The sequence below is a fragment of the Pyrus communis genome, chromosome 12 (assembly GCF_041283825.1).
Source record: "Pyrus communis isolate YQ-2024b chromosome 12, ASM4128382v1, whole genome shotgun sequence".
NCBI lineage: Eukaryota > Viridiplantae > Streptophyta > Magnoliopsida > Rosales > Rosaceae > Pyrus > Pyrus communis.
The window spans coordinates 17320927-17341361 of NC_142576.1; the positions used below are offsets into that span (position 1 = coordinate 17320927).

Below are 20435 nucleotides of genomic sequence, written 5' to 3' on the forward strand. Positions count from 1 at the left end.
GATTGTGTAGTGAATTCCTCAAATTGGGACTTACCAAGATCAATATGATATATGGTTTGTAAATTTATTGGCAGTCGATGGCATTTGTAGCTTGAAAAATGACAATTTCAAACATATCCAAAATATCATTTAAATAGACACAAATACCGTTAAGATTTAAACTTAATAAATTAAAAAACCAAAACCTTATTAGATGAAGAGTTCTCACGACAAAACCTAAAACTGGTGCCTTCTCTTATACCAGTCTTTCTGCTGCTAGCAACCGAATGAGTTTTCCTTTGGAAATCCAGTAGTTGACAGGGAAGATGCAACAATACATCAAGCAGTCGTAAAGATAATCAGGAATAGATTAAGAAGTTGATGAAGGAGGCAATATACCAGAGTGATCAAATAAAAATAAATTGACTTTTACTTGTCTCAAATTTAAAGGATTGTACAACCAATATAAACAATAAAATGATAGAAAGAAAATTTTATTCATTATACTGTAAATTTAAAAGGGTTATACAGAGTAGGATGAAGTTGAACGGGATTCCTACAAGTTTGATTATAATGGTCATTTGAACCACATTTTGAACACTTTTGAATTGATTTTTCTTCTCCACGTGATGGGATCCTTTTTTCTTTGCACCTACCATATAATCTTTGTGTAATTGTCATTTCACCCACATCATCAGTTACTATTCAATCTGTTTGATCACCAATTGGCCATATAGCTTATGCATACGCAATGATCAAGGAGTTTGTAGCATAATAATGAGAACACATAGGATAACATGAAATTTGTTGGTTTCTACATGTAGCACAAGTAAGTGAGCAAGGTTGGTCAACATCAAATTGCCTGCATGTGCAACTCTTTTTCTCTAAATTCACAACTTCAATATATGAAATGAGTAAGATGCGATGGGCGATACCTACATATTCACACACACACACGCATATATATAATTACTCAAACAAAAGAAGAACTAAAGAACCAAAAAAAAAAAAAAAAATCCGTATAAAAAACTACAAAAAGCAATTTGCGCAAAATTACGTTGAAGTTTACATTAGATATAGGATTTTTTTGTTTTGTTTTGTTTTATTTTGTCAAACCCTTGTTTTTAACTTTAGTTTCTTACGTTGCAAACATATAGATATTTCCAAGAACTTGAGGACAAATCAAAATGTGCCAAAATTGAATAGACAAATTAAAATAAATTCTAGTTAAGTGAATGAAGTAAAATACCTGGAATGATAATCCTTGTTTGTTATTTTTTCGCACCAGCTTGTCTACCCAATTTGTCAAATGTGTATTCATTTTGGCTGCCTTGGTTTGACGCTCATAAAACCACTTATGGAGAATATTCATTCTTAAATACTCAAGAAATTGTGTGATAGGTAGTTTTCGAGCATCTCTAGTGATTGCATCGAGACATTCAACAATATTTGTTGTCATGATGTTGTACGTCTTTCCATCAAAGTACGCATGAGTCCATTTTTCATATCCAACTGAATTAAGATAATCACCCACCTTAGAGTCGACTTTATATATTTTTGTCATGAGACGATGAAATTTAGGAACTCTGTATGCCTTAGTAGCTGTAAAATATTGTTTATGTGCTCTCTCATGCTAAAAATTGTGCCTAATGTTTTGACTTATATGAATTATGCATGCACCATGATGGGCATTGGGAAAAAGAGTTGACAGAGTAGTCCAAATGCTTTCATGTTTATTAGAAACGAACACCAAGTCATCAATTTCGCCATTTGCTCCCGTACTTTTGTGAAAAACCAATTCCATGATGCGTCATTCTCTGAATCTCCAACTCCGAATGCTAGAGGGTATATTTGTTTAAGGAAGTATTATTGGCACTCCAAAAATCTCATTCTATACTCCTCACAAGTGTATTTTTCTTTCTAAATATAGAAAGTTCGGAGTGTAGAATGAGAATTTTGAAGTGCCAATAACAATTCCCTTTGTTTATTGTCGTCCATGGATGTGGCAACAAACAGATGCCAAGATATTTACCCTTTAAAAACATCCCATCAACCGCTATTACCAGCCTAATAACACTTCTAAAACCTCTTATGTATGGTCCAAGTGACATGAAACAATACAAAAATAATTATTCTCATCCGTTTCAATATGTGTTATCGTACCTGGATTTTTGGCTTCTAACATAGCAAAATGAGATGGAAGTAACGTGTAAGATTCCTCTGGTAATCCCTTAACCAACTCTATTGCATGTTCCTTAGCTCTCCAAGCCTTCACATAACTTAGACTCACACCCATGTCCTTCCGCATATCTTCTATGATGTCACGTGGTCTATGTACTCGTAATACACCCTCGTACTTAAACTTTATGCATTGACCAATAAGAGAACTACTTGCTTGTCGATGATGACAATTGATAACGTCTAATGAGCATGAGTGCATATTAACATATTTCTTGACCTTGAAATATGATGATTTTTGTAATTTAGAAGCACATAGTTTCCACTTGCATTCATCGCCAACACAACCAACTCCAAACCTTTCTTTGTTTGATATCTTCACTTTGAATTCATAATTGTTCTTCATAGCATCAATACCCAACCTTTTTTTATTTTTTTATTTTTTTTATTTTTTTATTTTTAAATCCTCCTTAGTCTCGTACAATTGACCTATAACTATATCTCCATCTAAATTGCACAGTTCCGCCATGTTTGATTCATGTACAATATTTTTACCCTTGTGAACATCTGATCGGTTAGAGTTGGGTTCATCAGATTGCACATTACTAGATATTTTTCTGAAATACAAGCAAAACAATAAGCAAAGAAGAAAGTGACATACACATTGAAAAAATTAATTTAATATTGTCTAGATTATTGATACAATTAATTGACAATTTGCATACTAAAATAAAAAAAAAAAATAAAAACACAAAAAAAAAAAATTATTTATATCGTAAAGTAAACCCTAAATTTTCTAAATGATCTAAATGAATTTCAATGACTGATTGGCAAATGGTTTAGCAATGTCAATCTTCCATTGACAAAAGAAACCTAATTTTTCTAATATATTTTTTTGCACTTTCTAAGAACACAATCGTCTCTTTATTCATTACCAGTCAATGATAACCTTCAAAACAGAATTCGGACACGGACAACACCCTTAATAATGCAAAGGTGTGGAAAATTAAATATGAAGCACATATAGTCCAAAGGAAAATTGAGATAAATAACGTTACATAGATTGATAGCTCATTCTTCGATAAACATTCAATCGAAGGAAGAAACTACAAAAACAAAGAGGAGACGTAGATGAGGAAAAATGCAAGAAGTTAACCATCTACACTCACCTTCGTTTCTCCACCAACAGTTGATGCCTTCACTAGGTCTCCACCATTTTTAGGTTTTTCCATGAGAAATCTTCATCTAATAGGGTTTTGGTTTTTTAATTTATTAGGTTTAAAGTTTAAGGATATTTGTGCTTGTTTAAGTGATATTTTTTTGTTAAACAAAAGTGATATTTTGGATATATTTGTGTTATAAACTTCTTATTTAAATGTGATTGTGTAAATCTTAGATTAGATTTGATTCTAGTTATTCTTCCCTATTAAGACTCGTATTCCTTGGAGGAGAATGATTTCTTCCTTCCCTTATTACTACAAACACATCTCTCTCTCTCTCTCTCTTTCTCTCTCTCTCTCTCTCTCTCTCTCTCTCTTTATATTTTCTCTATGCTGCTGGCCCCCTCTCCCCTGTTAGATAAATATAGGCCACAACACGTTATTAGCACGTTCCTACCACTGTGCTTAGGAATCCGACGTGGAAGTTTTCTGCATCAAACTAGTTCATCAATATCATCACGCAATCATGTTCTTTCAAAACAACGGCTTTTATCTCGGCATTTTTGCATCCTTGATAGCCTGAATACTCACCATAATGCATGACCCAACTTTACGTTTTTCGAGTTTTAGATTCTACTTAAATTGTCTATGCATTATATCCATAATTGTTGAATTATGTGAATTTGATATTGCCATGAATTGCATCAATTATATTTCTATGCATTAAATTATTTAATTGAATATACATTGAATTAATTTGGAAATTAAAAAAAAAAAAAATTAAGGTTTGTCGAAATTCAAAACCTGAGCTCACATGAGCCTTCTTGAGCAGTGATGCACCAGAGAAAAACCCACAATGTTCCATCTGAGAAGACGATGCCGTTTTGGCATCGAACCCACGAACCCAGCTGCCGCTTGCAATCAGCCATAGCCTTACCACTGTCTCTCTGGGACATCACGACCTGCAGTCGTGTTTTTGGGACCCAACCATCATCGGAGACGATTGGTTTCTCAAAAAATTTGATAACCATTGGTGAATTTTGAAGGATTCTTTGAATCTTCATGGTTTCTTAGACCCCCCCAACGTTGAAACTTAGGTTTCTGTCCAAAATTAGGGTTCCAATCGAACCCCCTTGCATTGCCGTGCTGTGACCGACCGAGGGAAGTCACCTGAAACAACGTCAGAGATTTTTCCGGTTTGAATCCCACACCCAACGCCGCTGGGGTGTTTTGGGTTTCTCGAACCGAGCCCTAGTGGGCCTCAGACCTTCTGGCCTGCATTGCACATCACCTTTTTTGGGCTGCTGGTTGTCTTTGCTACCATGGCCCAAATCTAACCAGCCCATTGGGCTGAACTGGACTCTCGGCCTGCAAATGACACTAGCCCAATTGGGCTTTAGTGTCCTTGTGTCCCCATCTTAACCGAATCCAGCTCTCGTAGGGCTCATCGGGTTCCTTGCATCGAGCCGCATCTGCTCCCAGCCAACAGCTGGTAATTCGGTGCATCTGGCCTGAGACGCATTGGATTGCATCCTTTGGGAACACCTGCGCTACAAAACAGCGAATCCGTGCCTCTTACGGTCCCTCTTTGTCTTGGGCCTGTAGCCTAACCGAGCCCAACCTAGCCCAATTCTTTGGCCTAAGCCACACAATCCTATTTACTTAGCCCACCCTGTGGGCTTTGGCCTATTATTTTGAACCCCCAAGTTTAAATGCCTATATTTTTTTTAGGCCTTATGGGTTTTATAATTTTTCACCCACACTTTAATTTTCGGCCCAAAGTCCAAATAATTAATTCGATTCTAATTCTAGATCTGAAGATCTATTTGCATATTTTTGTATATATATTTATGTTTGTCAGCAGGAACATATGAACCTAAAGTTCATAATTCATTCGAAACTTGAAGTTTCTAAGAAACATGCTTTGTTTGAAAACTTAAAGTTTTCCTTAAAAACATCACCCATGAAAATCCAAAGTTTTTTCATGTAAATTTAAACCAATAAATGTCTATTAGAAACTGAATATTCTACTCCTATGTGAATGAATTGATTTTTTCTCCATTACACTAACCACATTTTTGTCCATTTATTTTGTGATAGGGACATATCGAATTTGAACAAACTCAACTTCACCGCTTTAGAGTTCTCTGGAAGAAATTACCTCAAGTGGGTCCAAGATGTGAAGCTCCACCTCACTGCAAAGAATTTGTGTCCCGTCATCGAAGATGAGACAGATAACCTGATTGGTGAAGCTGAGAAAGCGTCTGCCATGATCTTCATTCGAAGACACATTCATGATGCATTGTAAACCGAGTACCTTGCTGAGGAAGATCCATAAGCACTTTGTGTTGCTTTGGCTAATCGTTTTGATCACCAAAGGGACACTTTCTTGCCTGAAGCAAGACATGAATGATAGCATTTGTGCTTCTAAGAATTTAAGTCTGTGAATAAATATAATTATGAAGTTTGTTGAAATCGATCACTTCTCAAGTTTTGTAACGAGAACTTGACTGAAGATCTCCTGGAGAAGACCTATTCGACCTTCTCTACTACTAATATTGTCCTGCAACAATAATATAGGGCTTATAAGTTCACTAAGTTTTCAGATTTGATCTATGTTTTGCCTTTCGCTGAAAAGCAGAATCAGTTGTTGATGAAAAATCATCAAGCTCGACCTACTGGGCGATTGATGTGCCTGAAGCACATTATAACATAAACTAGCGCCCAAAATGCCAACATAGGTGTGGTAGTGGTGGCCAGAAGCCGCCCCCGTCAAAGTCAATAGAGCCAAGACCTATCTAAAGGAGGAAATTGAGCCCAAAAACGCCTTAACCTCGCTTCAAAGGCCCCAAACTTCAAGAATAAGGGCAAAACACTTAAAACCATGGATGCAGACATGTGATACTGCTGTGGTTCAAATGACCATTGGTTCCATGTTTTCTGTGCTCCCTAGAAGGTTGTAGCTGAATATCATTCTCATCGTAAGAAGTTTGAATCAAACTTTATGCAAATGGATGAACCGGAGAGTACCAAGATGGAGGTTTCTGACTTTCAGGAGCATACCACCCTTATGGAAGATTAGAATCTTAGACATGAACTATTTTTAATTAAATTTTAGAATAATAGGGCTGAATTCCACATAGTGGCCGAACCACCCTTGTTTTTTGGTTTAAGTTTGAGCAATTTTCCTTTACGTTTGGATTATTTGTTGGTGATTTGTTTTTAGATATTAAGTTTTTAATTAATTACTACCCTTGAATACTTAAATTATTTTGAATGGATATTTGTTTTTAGAACTTTTATGCATGTGACCGATTCAAATTAATTTTTATTTCTAGGTATGACTAGTGGGAAAGTTAGTTGTCTGGCAGATAATGCAACCACACACATCATTTTACGTGAACGCATATATTTCACTAACTTCATACCTAAGAATGCACCTCTGACATCCCTCTTAGGACCTTCCAACCTGATTGAATGACACGGTAAGGCACGTATACTGTTGTCTAATGGTACAATTTTGACCATTGATGAGGCACTCTATTCTCCACATTCCAGAAGAGCGTTGTTGAGTTTCAAGGACATTAGAGATAATAATTACCACGCTGAAACCTATGTAGAAAAGAAAGTTGAATGTCTATGCATCACTTCCTACGAACATGGCCATAAGTGTATTCTAGAGAAGATGAAGTGTATCCTGAGTGGTCTGTATACTACGACTATACGCCATATAGAAAGCCACTATGTGGCTGACCCTACCTCTAAGACCGCGCATGAAATTACACTTTGGCATGATCGTTTGGGACACTCTAGACGAACAGCGATGCGCCGTATCCTCAAATCATTACACGGGGCATTCACTAACCTGAAGTTTAGGTTTGATTCAAGTAATTGCATGTTAAACCTGCTCAATGGAAAAACTTATTATTAAGCTTTCTTATGACAAGATTTATTCAAATCCTCCTATTTTTCTACAAATGATTCAGGGGGACATTTGTGGACTGATTCACCCTCATGTGAACCATTTAGATATTTTATGGTTTTGGTTGACACCTCCACATGTTGGTCACACGTGTGCTTGTTGTCCACAAGGAACGCTGCATTCTCCAAACTGTTGGCTTAGGTTATTAAGCTCAGGGCTCACCACACTAATTATCCAATCAAATTTATTCGATTGGATAATGCTGGAGAATTCACATCTAAAACTTTTTTTGATGACTATTGCATGTCGGTTGGGGTTGGAGTTGAACATCCAGTACCTCATGTTCATACCCAGAACGGCCTAGCAGAGGTATTCATTAAGCACTTACAAATGATTACTCGATCGTTGGTTATACGTACCAAGCTCCTGATCACTGCTTGGGGCCATGCAATATTGCACACAGCCATGTTGGTCTGCCTGAGGCCTGTTGTGACCCAACCCTATAACGCATTTCAGTTGGTTGCTACATACAAACCTGACATATCACATTTGCGCGTTTTTTATTGTTTGGTCTATGTGTCGATTTCACAACCTTTACGTGCAAAAATGGGGCCTCATTGAAGGAAGGATCGAAATCTATGTAAGATATAATTCTCCTTTGATCATTCGTTACTTAAAACCTTTGACAGATGGTCTGTTTACTGCTCGTTTCACAGATTGTCACTTCTATTAGACAATCTTTTTGTCGTTAGGGGGAGATAAGAATGTCAACGTTCCTGAAAAATGACGTGAATTATCATGGACGACCCACTTTATCTCATTTAGATCCTCGTACCGCTCAGTCTGAAACTGAAGTGCAACGCTTATTAGATCTTCAGAGTGAAGCTCAGAGCATGCCAGATGCTTTTACCGATCTAGCACGAGTGGCAAGATTATATATTTTAGCTGCGAATGTGCCTGCAAAGATGGATGTACTAAATGTTTTCCCTCCTGAAGGCCTGGGACGCCACTTTGGCCGATCCACGTACATTAGTGGCTAGCCAATCATCTGCCTCTACATAAAAACATGGCAGAACAATTGGTTCAAAGGATTCACACCCCCAGAAGAAGAAACCCATGACACAGGCTCATCTTGAGCCTACAATGAATTTGACTGTCACCTACTCATTCTATCCAACTCATGAGGAGATTCTAGATTACAGAAGTGTCTTTGAAGAAACACATCCACTTCTTGAGAATTGAGAGATTTCGGTCCACTATGTTAGCTTGGATGATGTTTGGTGTAGAAATGAGATGATCATCGACGATGCATTAGCATATGTAGTAGCTACTGCGATCATGTTGAGTGATGACATTGAACCTCGTTTCGTTGATGAATGTCGACGTAGAACTGATTGGTCAAATTGGAAACAAGTAATCCAAGTAAAACTTGATTCACTTGTGAAACATAAGGTGCTTCGACCTGTAGCTCCTACTCTTTCAACTCGATTCACTCGTGAAACATAAGGTGCTTCGACCTGTAGCTCCTACTCCTCCATATGTGAAGCTCATTGGCTACAAGTGGGTTTTCATTTGAAAGCGTAATGAGAATAACAAAATTGTGCATTACAAATATCGACTTGTTGCACAAGGCTTCTCACAACGCCCCGGTATTGACTATAACGAAACTTATTCACCTGTTATGAATGTGATTACTTTTCGCTACCTTATCAATTTGGTAGTTTTTGAAAAACTGAGTATGCAGCTAATGGACGTAGTAACTGCGTATATCTATGGGGATCTTGATACGGAAATTTATATGAAAGTTCCTGAAAAACTTACATTGATTGGATCAAATATTTCTAAACCTCGGAACACGCTCTCAATTTGGCTGAGGCATTCATTCTACGATTTGCAACAATTCGGAAGAATGTGGTATAACCGGTTGAGTGATTATTTGACTAATCAGGGATATGTGAACAATGAACTATGCCTTTGTGTGTTCATTAAGGAGTCACACTCTGGTTTTGCGATTGTTGCAGTTTATGACGATGACATGAACCTCACCGAAACTTCTGAAGAGCTAAAGAGAACTGCTGTGCACCTAAAGTTGGAGTTTGAGATGAAAGATTTAGGAAAGACTCGATACTGTCTCGGTCTCGAGAAAGAGCACCGTTCGGATTGAATCTTAGTACATCAATCGAACTACATCCAGAAGGTGTTGCATCGCTTTAATGAAGATAAAGTGAAGCCTTCGAGTACTCCTATGGTCATTCGATCGCAAGATGCAAAACAAGATCGCTTCAGTCCTAAGAGGGATGATGAAGAGATTTTGGAGCCTGAAGTTTTTTATCTAAGTGCGATATGCACTTTATTGTACTTAGCTCAATGCACTAGACTCGACATCTCATTCGCTGTTAATCTTTTGGTAAGATACAATAATGCACTAACACACAGACATTGGATTGGTGTTAAAAATATTTTCCGCTACCTTAAGGATACCATGGATCTGGACTTGTTCTATCCCTATGGATCCTCGAGTAATGGCGCACCCCCTTATCTTGAGTCGATTCTCGCCTTGTTGGTTATGCCGACGTAAGATTATTAACTGATCCTCACAAGGTGCGCTCTCAAACGGGTTATGTCTTTACTGTTATAGGCATCGCAATCTCTTGAAGGTCAACTAAATAGACTTAGTTGCCATTTCGTCTAACCATTCTAAAATTCTCACCCTACATGAAGCAACTCAGGAATGCTTCTGGCTGAGAGCAGTTGTGGGCCATATTTGAAGCTCTTGTGATCTTTACCCCGTCGTTGACATCCCGACAATGATCTATGAAGATAACGTAACATGCATTGAACAACTCAAGAAGGGTTACATCAAAGGAGACAACACCAAACACACTGCGCCGAAGTTCTTCTTCTCACATCAATAGCAAGAGCATTAGAAGATTGAAGTCATGCAAATCCGTTCACAAGACAATCTGACCGACCTCTTCACCAAATCACTACCGAAGACAACGTCTCAGAAGCTTATTCAAGGAATTGGTATGCATAAACTTTCTGAGTTGTAACATTATTAGTTTTCTTTGGAATTATGTCAAACTTAGGGGGAGTATCTTGAAGTATACTTGCTTGATCTTAATATTCTCTTTTCCCTACAATTATAAGCATTTTTCCCACTAGATTTTTGCTACCTAATGAGGTTTTGACGAGGCACCAACCTTGGGTTGATCATATCCCTAATGACGTCCCCTAGACGTTTCATTTGACTTTGCATTACTCACGCATTTTTCCTGAGGCTATGGATTTTGTCTTTACTCGGGTTTTTACCATAGCCATAGGGTTTTTTTGTGAGACTTGGTTCCATATGCAAGTTCCTACATTATTTGAGACTAACGTGTTCCCAAAATCAGTGCCGACGAGTCAACTTCCTCAACTCTACATGATCCAGAGTCTACTTGAGTATTTACACACTCAAGGGGGAGTGTATAAACTACTTATTTAAGTGTGATTGTGTAAATCCTAGATTAGATTTTATTCTAATTATTCTTCCCTATTAGGACTTGTATTCCTTGGAGGAAAAGAATTTCTTTCTTCCTTTATTACTATAAATAAAGGCACTGGATAGGGGAATAACACATCCTTTACACGATCCTACAAACAAACATCTCTCTCTCTCTCTCTCTCTCTCTCTCTCTCTCTATATATATATATATATATATATTCTCTATGCCACCGGCCCCTTCTCCCCTGTTGGATAAATATAGGCCACAACAATTTAAAAGTTTTTATAAAAAATGACATTTTTGAAGTTAGGGGCTAATATTTGACTATATTTGATAAATACTCGTCGGCCAAATTTGGCCTGAATGAAAGCTTTTGGTGTATTTTAAATGCGTCTTGAGAACTCAAATTATCAGTTTAAAATCCCTTATTTGAAAATTGAATTGTCATAAAATGACAATTTTGTCTATATCATACAATTAATCTCAATCTATTGAAGGAACCTTCACCAACTTTCATCTACTTGAGATACATATTCATTATTACCACCACCACATACATTTATAAATGTCCTAATATTTTACCACACGATCATGCATGTGATAACTTGCTCTTTTACATCTGATTTTTTTTAATTTAGTTTGGATTTTTTTAATTAAATTTTAGAATTCTAATTATGAAGGGGTATTTTGGGGATTATGAATGATTCACTTTTTTGTTTTATATATAGAGCGATTAATTAAAGTTACTCATCCATGTTTTGGAAAAAAAGGTTGGAGTGCCTTAGAGCAACTTTAGCGTGGGCTAGTGCTCTGGGGAAGGGGGTTGAAATAGGGCCAGATAGCCCGGCCTTGAAGCTCCAGCGTGGGTAGCCCGATGGAGAGTGGAGGCCCAAGCTCCGGGCCTATGAGGAATTGCTAGCTCGAGAGCCCAAGTGGATCTGACGCCAGGGCTAACATCATCCTAGCGTTAGCCTAATTTTATAATTTTTTAAGACCAAAAGATGGCCAGAGCTCGTCGGAAAATCCCCTGAAAGTGACGGCCTGAGTTGGAGTTCTTTGTTTTCGTCGATTTCGAAGTGGATTCAAGCATGCAAGCTCAAACCCGTGGTCTAGGGGTTGTGCGAAATCGTCATATGCCTTCAACTCAACCAAACCAATGGGATTTGGTTGGGTTTGGCTTGGGAATCCTACAAACTTTGATGGGAAAACAGAGTAGGGAAATTTGTCTTTCAAATGCACTGAAAAGTGCATGCATGCTAAGAATATTTACCAAAAACTCAAGGGAAATTTTGAGAGTGAGAAATCTAGGCTTACCGTGGTCGAAGGAGTGAAAGTTTCGCCAACATTCATTGAGCTACACAACCGAGTTTTCGTTTTCCATTGGGTTTTCCCATGGTCAAGTGTTAAGAGTGAGTTGCACAGACCCTTGGAAAAATTTGAGTGAATTTTGGGGAGTTTTGGCGACGTTTGGAGATGGTGTGGTGGTTATATGGCTTGCACCAAGGGGAAGATAGTGAGGAGAGCTACAAGAGAGAAAGCTGAGTGAAGAGAGAGAGAGAGTTTAATGGGTAGAGAGAGAAAGGGAGAGATGTGAGGGAGAACGATGAGATGTGGTGTGTGTGTGTAAAAGAGAGAGAGAGAGAGAGAGAGAGAGAGCTGAGTAAGGGGAGAAGGAAAGAGTGATGGGGAGTTATAATGTCTGATGGAATTGATGTCATAAGAGTGTGGGTTTTAAAACCCATTAAAATATATGTTTAATGCAACTTGCACATTAAAGCCATCATAATTATTTTGTATTATTTTATAAATTAAAAAAAAACTAATATTTTATTGTCTATTGTTAGGGCTATTGATATGAACCGGTGGAGATGCAAAAGACGATTACTGTTCATTAAGGGCAATTACTGTTCACTAGGTGGATATCATAGTGTATTGCCTGGGGGGAGAGTTCTCACGCTGAAACTGCTCTTAATAAATTGGGAAATGACAATTAATTCCAAAGACGGTGATAATTGACAATTTGACGCTGAAGTTGGTTTAATCTAGTTTGCTAGATTCATTACAAGAATTTGATTATGACTCCAGGCCATTCAAACTCCTCTTTAACACAATTTATTTTCAATTTAATTTCATTTTAAAATGCTAGAAGCGCTTTAAGAGAAAATGTTTTTCGGTTCCATAAACACTTAATGTGCTTCTTGCAATGTGTTTCTTGTAGGAAGTAGTTCAAGTGCATTTTCAGGTTTCCCTTGCATTTTCACTAAGAATTGGTCACAAAAACAATTCAACAAAAAATATTTAATTATTTTAAAAACACTTACAAACGAGTTTTTAGGGCTCGTTTGGATGTGCTTTTAAAATGGCTGAAAGCTCTTTTAGAGAAAATGTTTTTTGGTTCCAAAAGCATCTGAAATGTTTTCTGCAAGAAACACCAGTTATGTGCTTCTTCAAGGAAGCACTTTAAATGCTTTTCCAGAATTTACTTGCATTTTTACTAATGATTGGTTCCAAAAATATTTTTACTAAAAACATTTTCAGTGATTTTAAAAACATATTCAAACGAGTTGTAAGAGCTTGTGCGGAAAAAAAAAAAAAAAAAAAAAAAAAAGAGCAACTTTGGGATTTAAAAATTAAAAAGCAAACCAGCAAACGTTTCAATGTAATTCAGATCAAATAATTCCCCAACTAACGAGCCAACGATGCACTGAGTCGACTCAGCAATCCCTCCGCACAATGGCCGACCCCTCTCTAATCGAAACGACGTCGAAGAGCAGCAGCGCCGGCGGTGGCGGTTCAGACGCATCTCGAATCGGCGACGTAAAGCAATGGCTCACTCAAGAGTTCTCCCAAGCCGGAAAAGAAGTGCCCGATTTCGAATATACCCCTCGTTCGGTGGCGTATTTACACAACCTTGCCACTCTCTCCCAAGCCCAAACTCAAGCTTCCAAGATCCTCGCTTCCGATTTCCGCCTCAAAGCCTCCGAATACCGAGCCCAAGGTATCTGCTGTTTCAATTTTCTTCGTGTGTGTGTCTGTGTATGTTGTTTAATTTGTGTATTTGTATGTGTTTTTCTACTCAAAATTTGAATTTTTGTGTTTGTGTGGGTGTTAGCTGCGAGGATCAGAGAGATATTGGAGAGTGTGGGTTTGGCACAGGAGGGTTTGGGTTCGAACGTGGTGTCTTCAGCTCAGGTTTTAGCCAATGTAGCCAATTTGTTGAATATAAGAGACACTGAGCTCAGCAGGTGTGTATTTTCGAATCCCGGGTTTTACATTGTGCTTCGAATACTGACTCGTTGTGCTTAAATAATGATAAGAAATGTCGGTTTTACATTGTTGTTTGAGTTCTTAAATGACATATGAAATGTGGGTTGTACGTTGTTGTTTGAATGCTGAACTGACATAAGAGATTTGCGTTTCAGTTTTCTTGTGGCGATGGGGGATATATCGTTGAGGAAGACGGGTGTGGAGGAGAAGAGGGCTAAAGCGCAAAAAGAGTCTAATGTTCTTCTTGATTATACTCGAAAGGCGATATCCAGGTTAACTTATTTGAAAAGGTATGATCTTGTTGGATATGTTCCATGAACTGTAAAGTTAAGAGTATGGATTTTAATATGTGGGATATTGGTTTTTCTGAGTGTCTTAAGTTTTCAACTTTGGTAGAACACTTGCCCAACTAGAAGATGATGCAGGCCAGTGTGAGGAGCATGTTGAGCATTGGAAGAACAACTTGGCGCTGATGCTTGGCAAGGAGAAACAATACAATCAAGAGACTGTCCGTTTCAAGGTATTTATTTTCGGTTCCTGCATTTTCTTTTTGTTGGTGTCAAAGTTTGGTTAATGACTAGTAGCAAATGAATTCAGAGAGAATGAATGAGTCCTAAAATGTATTTTGATGCAAAACACTCCCATAACTGGTAGATGAAATTAGTGAGAAAGTATTATTTTAAGAGGTCAAAGAACCGGTGATAGCTTTTTTCCATGCAGATGATGCCATTGGAACTAAGTTTTTAGGGCTCAATCTAGTAATGACATCATCCTGTTAACTTGATTGAATGGAGAGCTAAATGCTGTTATACCCACTAGTTGTCTCTCTCTCTCTCTCTCTTTCTCTGTGGACCTGTGGTGGTGTTATGTTGGTTCTAAATGTTGTAATTTACTTTATTTGGAAGGAATATATGCTCTTATGCACTCAAATCAATTTTTTTTTTTGTTTTTTTAAATGGCGAGATAAAATGAAATGGGTAAGTCTCTGGAACAGACTGCGTAGATGGTGCTGTTACCATTTGTGTTTTGGTGTGTGAATAGTAGGAGGTGGTTGTACGAAGGTGAGGATAAGGAATCTCTGTTTAAGACACTCATATAACAAATTGCATTATCTGCATGTTCCAGTTCATCTGGGTGGATATTTCTTGAGCGTCAGTATGTAAGAGTATAGAACAAATTGCATTATCTGGAGAGTATCTTGTTATACATCCAAACTGAAGCTATAAATTTTGGCACCATTTCAGTGAGGTGGTGCCTATATATATAATATTCATGCATCCATGAGTTTTTTTGGGTGGTGCTAGTGGAGGAAGAGATGCTATACAAATGCAGAATTGCCTCCTATGAGGTCAAAGAAAATTTGGATTCGGAAAAAGAAGATATATATTTAATGGTGTATAGAAATGTGATACGAATTCCAGTATCTTATAAAATTATGAATTTTTTAACTGTGGAAATTGTTAAGCTCAAGTTGCAAGAAGTTGAGTAACAAATTAGGGCTTGTTTGGAAGTGCTTTTAAAATGACTGAAAACGCTTTTGGTGAAAGAAGTCACTAGAAGAATGCATTTTCTCATCCAAATTTTTTGCTTTTTATAAAATATGGGCTTTGAAAACCCAATTTTCTTTATTTATTCCAAATAAGAGTTGTGCTGTAAACTTATTGGACAGGATACTCTTAATCGCGTGGGCTACACACCAGAGATTAGCCACGGGGTGCTGGTTGAATTGGCTGAGCGCCGAAAGGAATTAGAGAAGAAGACAAAGCCCGTCCTTGATACTTTGAGAAGCTACCAAGACTTGCCTCCGGTAGTTTTCTACTTTGGTTAATTTTGTATCACAGTTTCTTCAGGTCCTAGAAAGATTGGGAGGTTGATGAGATACGTATGTGTGCAGGATAAAGCTTTGGCTGCTTTAGCAATTGAGGACAAGAAAAGGCAATATGCTGCTGCGGAGAAGTATCTCGAAGATGTATTGCATTCAGCTCTAGCCACTTCAGAGTAATGCACCAGTAAACTTATTGTTGTATGATTGTAAAAAATATATAGTTGTTGGACTGGTAAACGGGTCAATGTTTTTTTTTTTTTTCTTTGACAAACAATAGGATAATCTACACTAATTCATCTAAACTACGGGAAGGGGGTTTCAAATATGAGACCTCTGAGTGCAAACGAGTCAATGCTTCTGTGTCGATCCGATGATTGTTGCACTAGTGATCGACGATTGTTGCACTAGTTGTGGTCTCATTATTTCCGCTTCTCTTATTTTTGATATGTTTAACACTCCAATTTAAGTTTGATGGAAATTGTCTTTTATAGGGTTTGTTTGTATTTTTTCATATTTACATAAAAAATGTCTTAACTAATTTCATATTACATATTGATCCATAAGTAAACAGTCATATAATAAATATTGTTTACAATATTTTTCAATATTAGCATATTAGGATGGGTTAAATTAAACTTAGTATCTTGGGTATGAATGAATGCGCTTTTTTTATTTTTTATTTTTTATTTTTTCAAGATTAAAGCAATTTTCTTTGACCTACTCCAACCCTTAGTAAAACTCAAATTTTAGATTATAAATCTATTTCTCCAACCGTTGGGTCAAATATGAGTTTTCACCCTAAACTTATTTTTGAGGCAAATTTAGCTCAAGATTCTTCTTGGGTTAGTGAGGTGGCCCACCATATATTTGTATTTTTTTAGTTTTATAATTATAAATTCATTGAATTCAATAGTTAAGATCTAATATGATCAAATCTAATGGTAAAAAAAGAAGAAGATCTAACAGTTCAAATTTAAATCTAACAACTAAAATAAGTAGAAAAAAAATTCTTCCATGTGTTTCATATTCCTTTATAATGTTCCACAAGTTCTATAATGTCGGTTTAGTGATTTTTCAGAATCTAAATGTTCATGAAATTAAATTAGGATGGGCTACATAATCTTTTTGTTTTGGTTTTTTTTTTAAGTTACTTTTAGAAAAAAATTATTCTAAATACATTTTTTAATAATCTACGCTAAAAATTTAAGCCAAAAGGGTTAGAGTATAAAAATTGTTTCTGGGTTAAACCTAAATTTTCTAGGTTAAAAATTTTAAAGTTTTAACTCAAAGGTTGGAGATGGTCTAATATTCTAACCACGCAGGCTGTATGTTAAAAAAAAATGGTCGTTAGTCTTTCCACTAGTGGCCGAGCGTTAGTAAGTAGGTCCCAATCACTATTCTTAGCTCATTTTCTGGGTTAAATTTGGCCGAGTTGAAAACTTAAATTTTGGGTTTTAACCCAACCATTGAATTGGTCTTAAAAATGTGGACTTATGTAATGGGTTCATGATGGTGTTCTAGTCTAATAATACAAGGTCGTGTGTAAGTTTATTTTTCCATATGAGATTTGATTATTGTGCTGGAGGCTAGTCAACTCGTTCCATGCAAGTTCTCTGAGAAATAATGTATGCACAACATACGATCAAATTTAGTGGCAGAGATTAAAATGATGTGCGGAGCAAGTGGGAAGCAAATGTGGAGGATGACCTTGCTCGATTTTGAACATTGAGGAGCAAAATGGTAACTTTTGAAAACGTCGGAAATGTTAAAACCTATAATAGATAAATCAAATTTCAAATAAATACAATGCAATCTTTCTACACAAAGTAATATCGATGAACAAATATTTTTTAATTATCAAAAGTTCATCTACTTCAAAAAACTTATACAACTGAAAATAAGAGTACGCATAATAAACATACAAACCGAAGAACAAACGGACAACAACCGAATATAATTTTATAAACTGAAAAGAAAAATTGTCATGATAGTTACAAGCTATATTATCATGAAAATTTTCCAAAATCACATTCTTTGTCTCCCAAATTGCATATATTCAAACCAGAGACATCAAACTACATACAATCAAAATCTAACATCTTTATCTACCCAATACTAGCCTAAAACCATGCTCAAAATCAACTTAGAAAATCTATAATCACAACAAAACCTTATTCTATTAGGTGAGGTCGACTGTATGAGTTTCAAAACATTATTGCTCTCATTTTTGCGCAAGTTTTCTGTTAGCTCCAACTTAGAAAATCTGCCAGCACAAATTTCCTTCCAGATACAGCAAAATCCGAAATTCACCATAAAAAACTCCGAAATTCACCATAAAAATATATGTAACATATTTTTTTGTATTATTTTTTCAATTTTTCATTTTTCTTAATTTAAAATAAGGAGACGAAGTTAAGTTTGTAATGATGTAAAAGTTGGTATGTTCCTCATATATCTGCCAGATGATGATAATGATATAGCAGTTTGGTTGGTTGAATTTGAACCCTAAGGAAAACTAATGAAAAGGGCTTGAAAACTTTGAGTTTTAACGATAAGGACAAAATAAAGGGTAAAGTGAATGGAGGAGGATTCTTCCCCTCCTAATCTTTCTCCTATTCCCTCCCCTCCTATTTGAACGGTTATGGTTAAGCCACGTCAATATCTTATATTGAAATTTTTTTTTATAGAGATAATAAGACAAAAAACAATGTGTGAGAGGAGGGGAGGGAAGGGGATGAGAATAGGACGGGAGAGAATCCTACTCCAAAGTGAATAGTACCATGATTGACTTTTTAGTGTAAAAATGTGATTTTTCGTTAAAGTGAATAGTATCATGAACTTTTCTTTAAAGTTCCCATTAATTTACTCATTTGGATGGGTCACCATTTACTCAGAGAAAATGTGTTTGGTGGCAAAGTAAGAATTCAATTCAATGGCCTCTTCAGCAGCTAGTAAATGCATTGTACAAGTTCCCTGCTTGCATTGGCCTTATATGCCCTAATGCAAATTCCATTTAGTATTTTTCATTTGAAAATCATGTGGTTGCAGTGTTTAAAAAACGCTCCCCAAAGTGGGCCAAGGGGGCTTCAGAGGTGGGGTGGCGGTGAAATAGCCCCTGTCCAGTGGTAGTAGGCTAAAACTTGCGTAGACGCGGTCAAGATGAGCCTAAGGCGTTCAATTGAGCGTAATTTTTTTTTAAATTTTTTAAAATGGCCCGTATCTGAAAGTTTTAGTTGCATACGTTGCACTTTGAGTTTGAAGAAGATGAATACCACGATGACGACGTTTGGAGTGCATTCTCTTGCTGATTTTTCTTCTTTTTATTTTCTCTTTAAACTGACCCATTAATAGGTGTTCCCCAACTATCCAGCATAATCTCCAACAACCCAGCATATTCCTTAAATTAATCTCCCAAGATATATTTTTCTATTGGATTTTATTTTTAATGTTATTCTATAGATTTTTAAGCAGAGGAGCTCGCGTATTCACTATAGTCGTACCTCAGCTTTGTTCCAGCAAAACTTAAATTGTAGACCGTCGGCCGGAAACTCTACTTGTAAGTAAGCAGGCAAGTCTGCGTAGTCATAGCAAGTGTAAGTCTCAGCTTACGGATTGCCTTGGGCTTTTAGCTGTTGGGTTGTTTGCCGGGCGGCTTACTTACAAAAGCAGATGACCCGCATAACCACTTCAGGAGTCATCCTTGGCACTCGGAGGCATTTTAGGCATAAGGTGTAGGTGAAATTGCGCCTCAGAAGCCATATCCTTCTGAGTCGCGGCCTTGACTCCGTAGGTTGGTTAACTTGTATTACAACAATTTAAAATCAAGCCACTTCATGAAGATTTGCACGTCGAGGACAGACCATCTTGTCATGAGAATTCTTTCATGGGCAGGGGTCCTACACTTAGCATCTCTTCCGGTCAGAGACCCAGGATCCCGCATAATTGAATCTTTCAGTTGGCTAAGTCTATTCCAGGGGAATGACTATTGTGGCCAATTCTGGGAGTCGTCCGGCACGGGTAGTCACTGCATTCAAGGGAAACTGAGTAGTCGTACCCCCATCCACGTCTGGATGTTCCAGATTAGTTTATCCTCTCGCACTAAAAAGCTTACCCAGATGGGTGTTGGGGAATTAATTTACCTTATCGCGCTGGATAGCTAACCCAGATAGGTGTTAGGGAATTAGTTTACCCTCTTGCGCTGGAGAGCTAACCTAATGGGTGTCGGGGAATTAGTTTACCCTCTCGTGCTGGAGAGCTAACGTGACCCAGATGGGTGTTAGGGAATTAGTTTGCCCTATCAAGTTGGAGAGCTAACCCAGATGGGTGTCAAGGAATTAGTTTACCTTCTCGATCTGGAAAGCTTACCCAAATAGGGTTTTGAGTAGATGTTGTAGGCAGCAGTTGAGCCAGGTTTGTAAATAACTTCTTGGATCTTCATTGAGAATAAAGAAATGCATCAACTATGCTGGAAGGTAGAAACTGCATAACAACTAGGATAATCCTTGGCCTGTGAGATCTTGTTCGTCGAACTGCTTGAGACTTCAAACTTATTGGGAAGGGTCTAAACAGAGTTCGGGAGGTGACAGACCAAGGTTCTCTGACCTGGCAAAGATGCC

General features: G+C 37.2%; 2 protein-coding genes across 2 annotated transcripts; one reads left to right on the forward strand and one right to left on the reverse strand.

Annotated features, from left to right (window-relative positions):
• Window positions 1–480: 480 nt before the first annotated feature.
• Window positions 481–4348, reverse strand: LOC148692406 (uncharacterized). The gene is given in 8 exon segments (XM_088680930.1): window positions 481–485; window positions 798–875; window positions 1660–1749; window positions 1752–1829; window positions 2012–2107; window positions 2110–2533; window positions 2654–2774; window positions 4122–4348. Coding segments are annotated over 8 exon segments (1119 nt in total).
• Window positions 4349–13374: 9026 nt separating this feature from the next.
• Window positions 13375–16309, forward strand: LOC137745734 (AUGMIN subunit 1). Its single transcript, XM_068485736.2, has 6 exons — window positions 13375–13725; window positions 13840–13972; window positions 14150–14284; window positions 14391–14514; window positions 15664–15801; window positions 15889–16309. The coding sequence occupies exons 1-6, from the start codon at window positions 13461–13463 to the stop codon at window positions 15994–15996; spliced, it is 903 nt and encodes a 300-aa protein (XP_068341837.1). The 5' UTR covers window positions 13375–13460; the 3' UTR covers window positions 15997–16309.
• Window positions 16310–20435: the final 4126 nt, after the last annotated feature.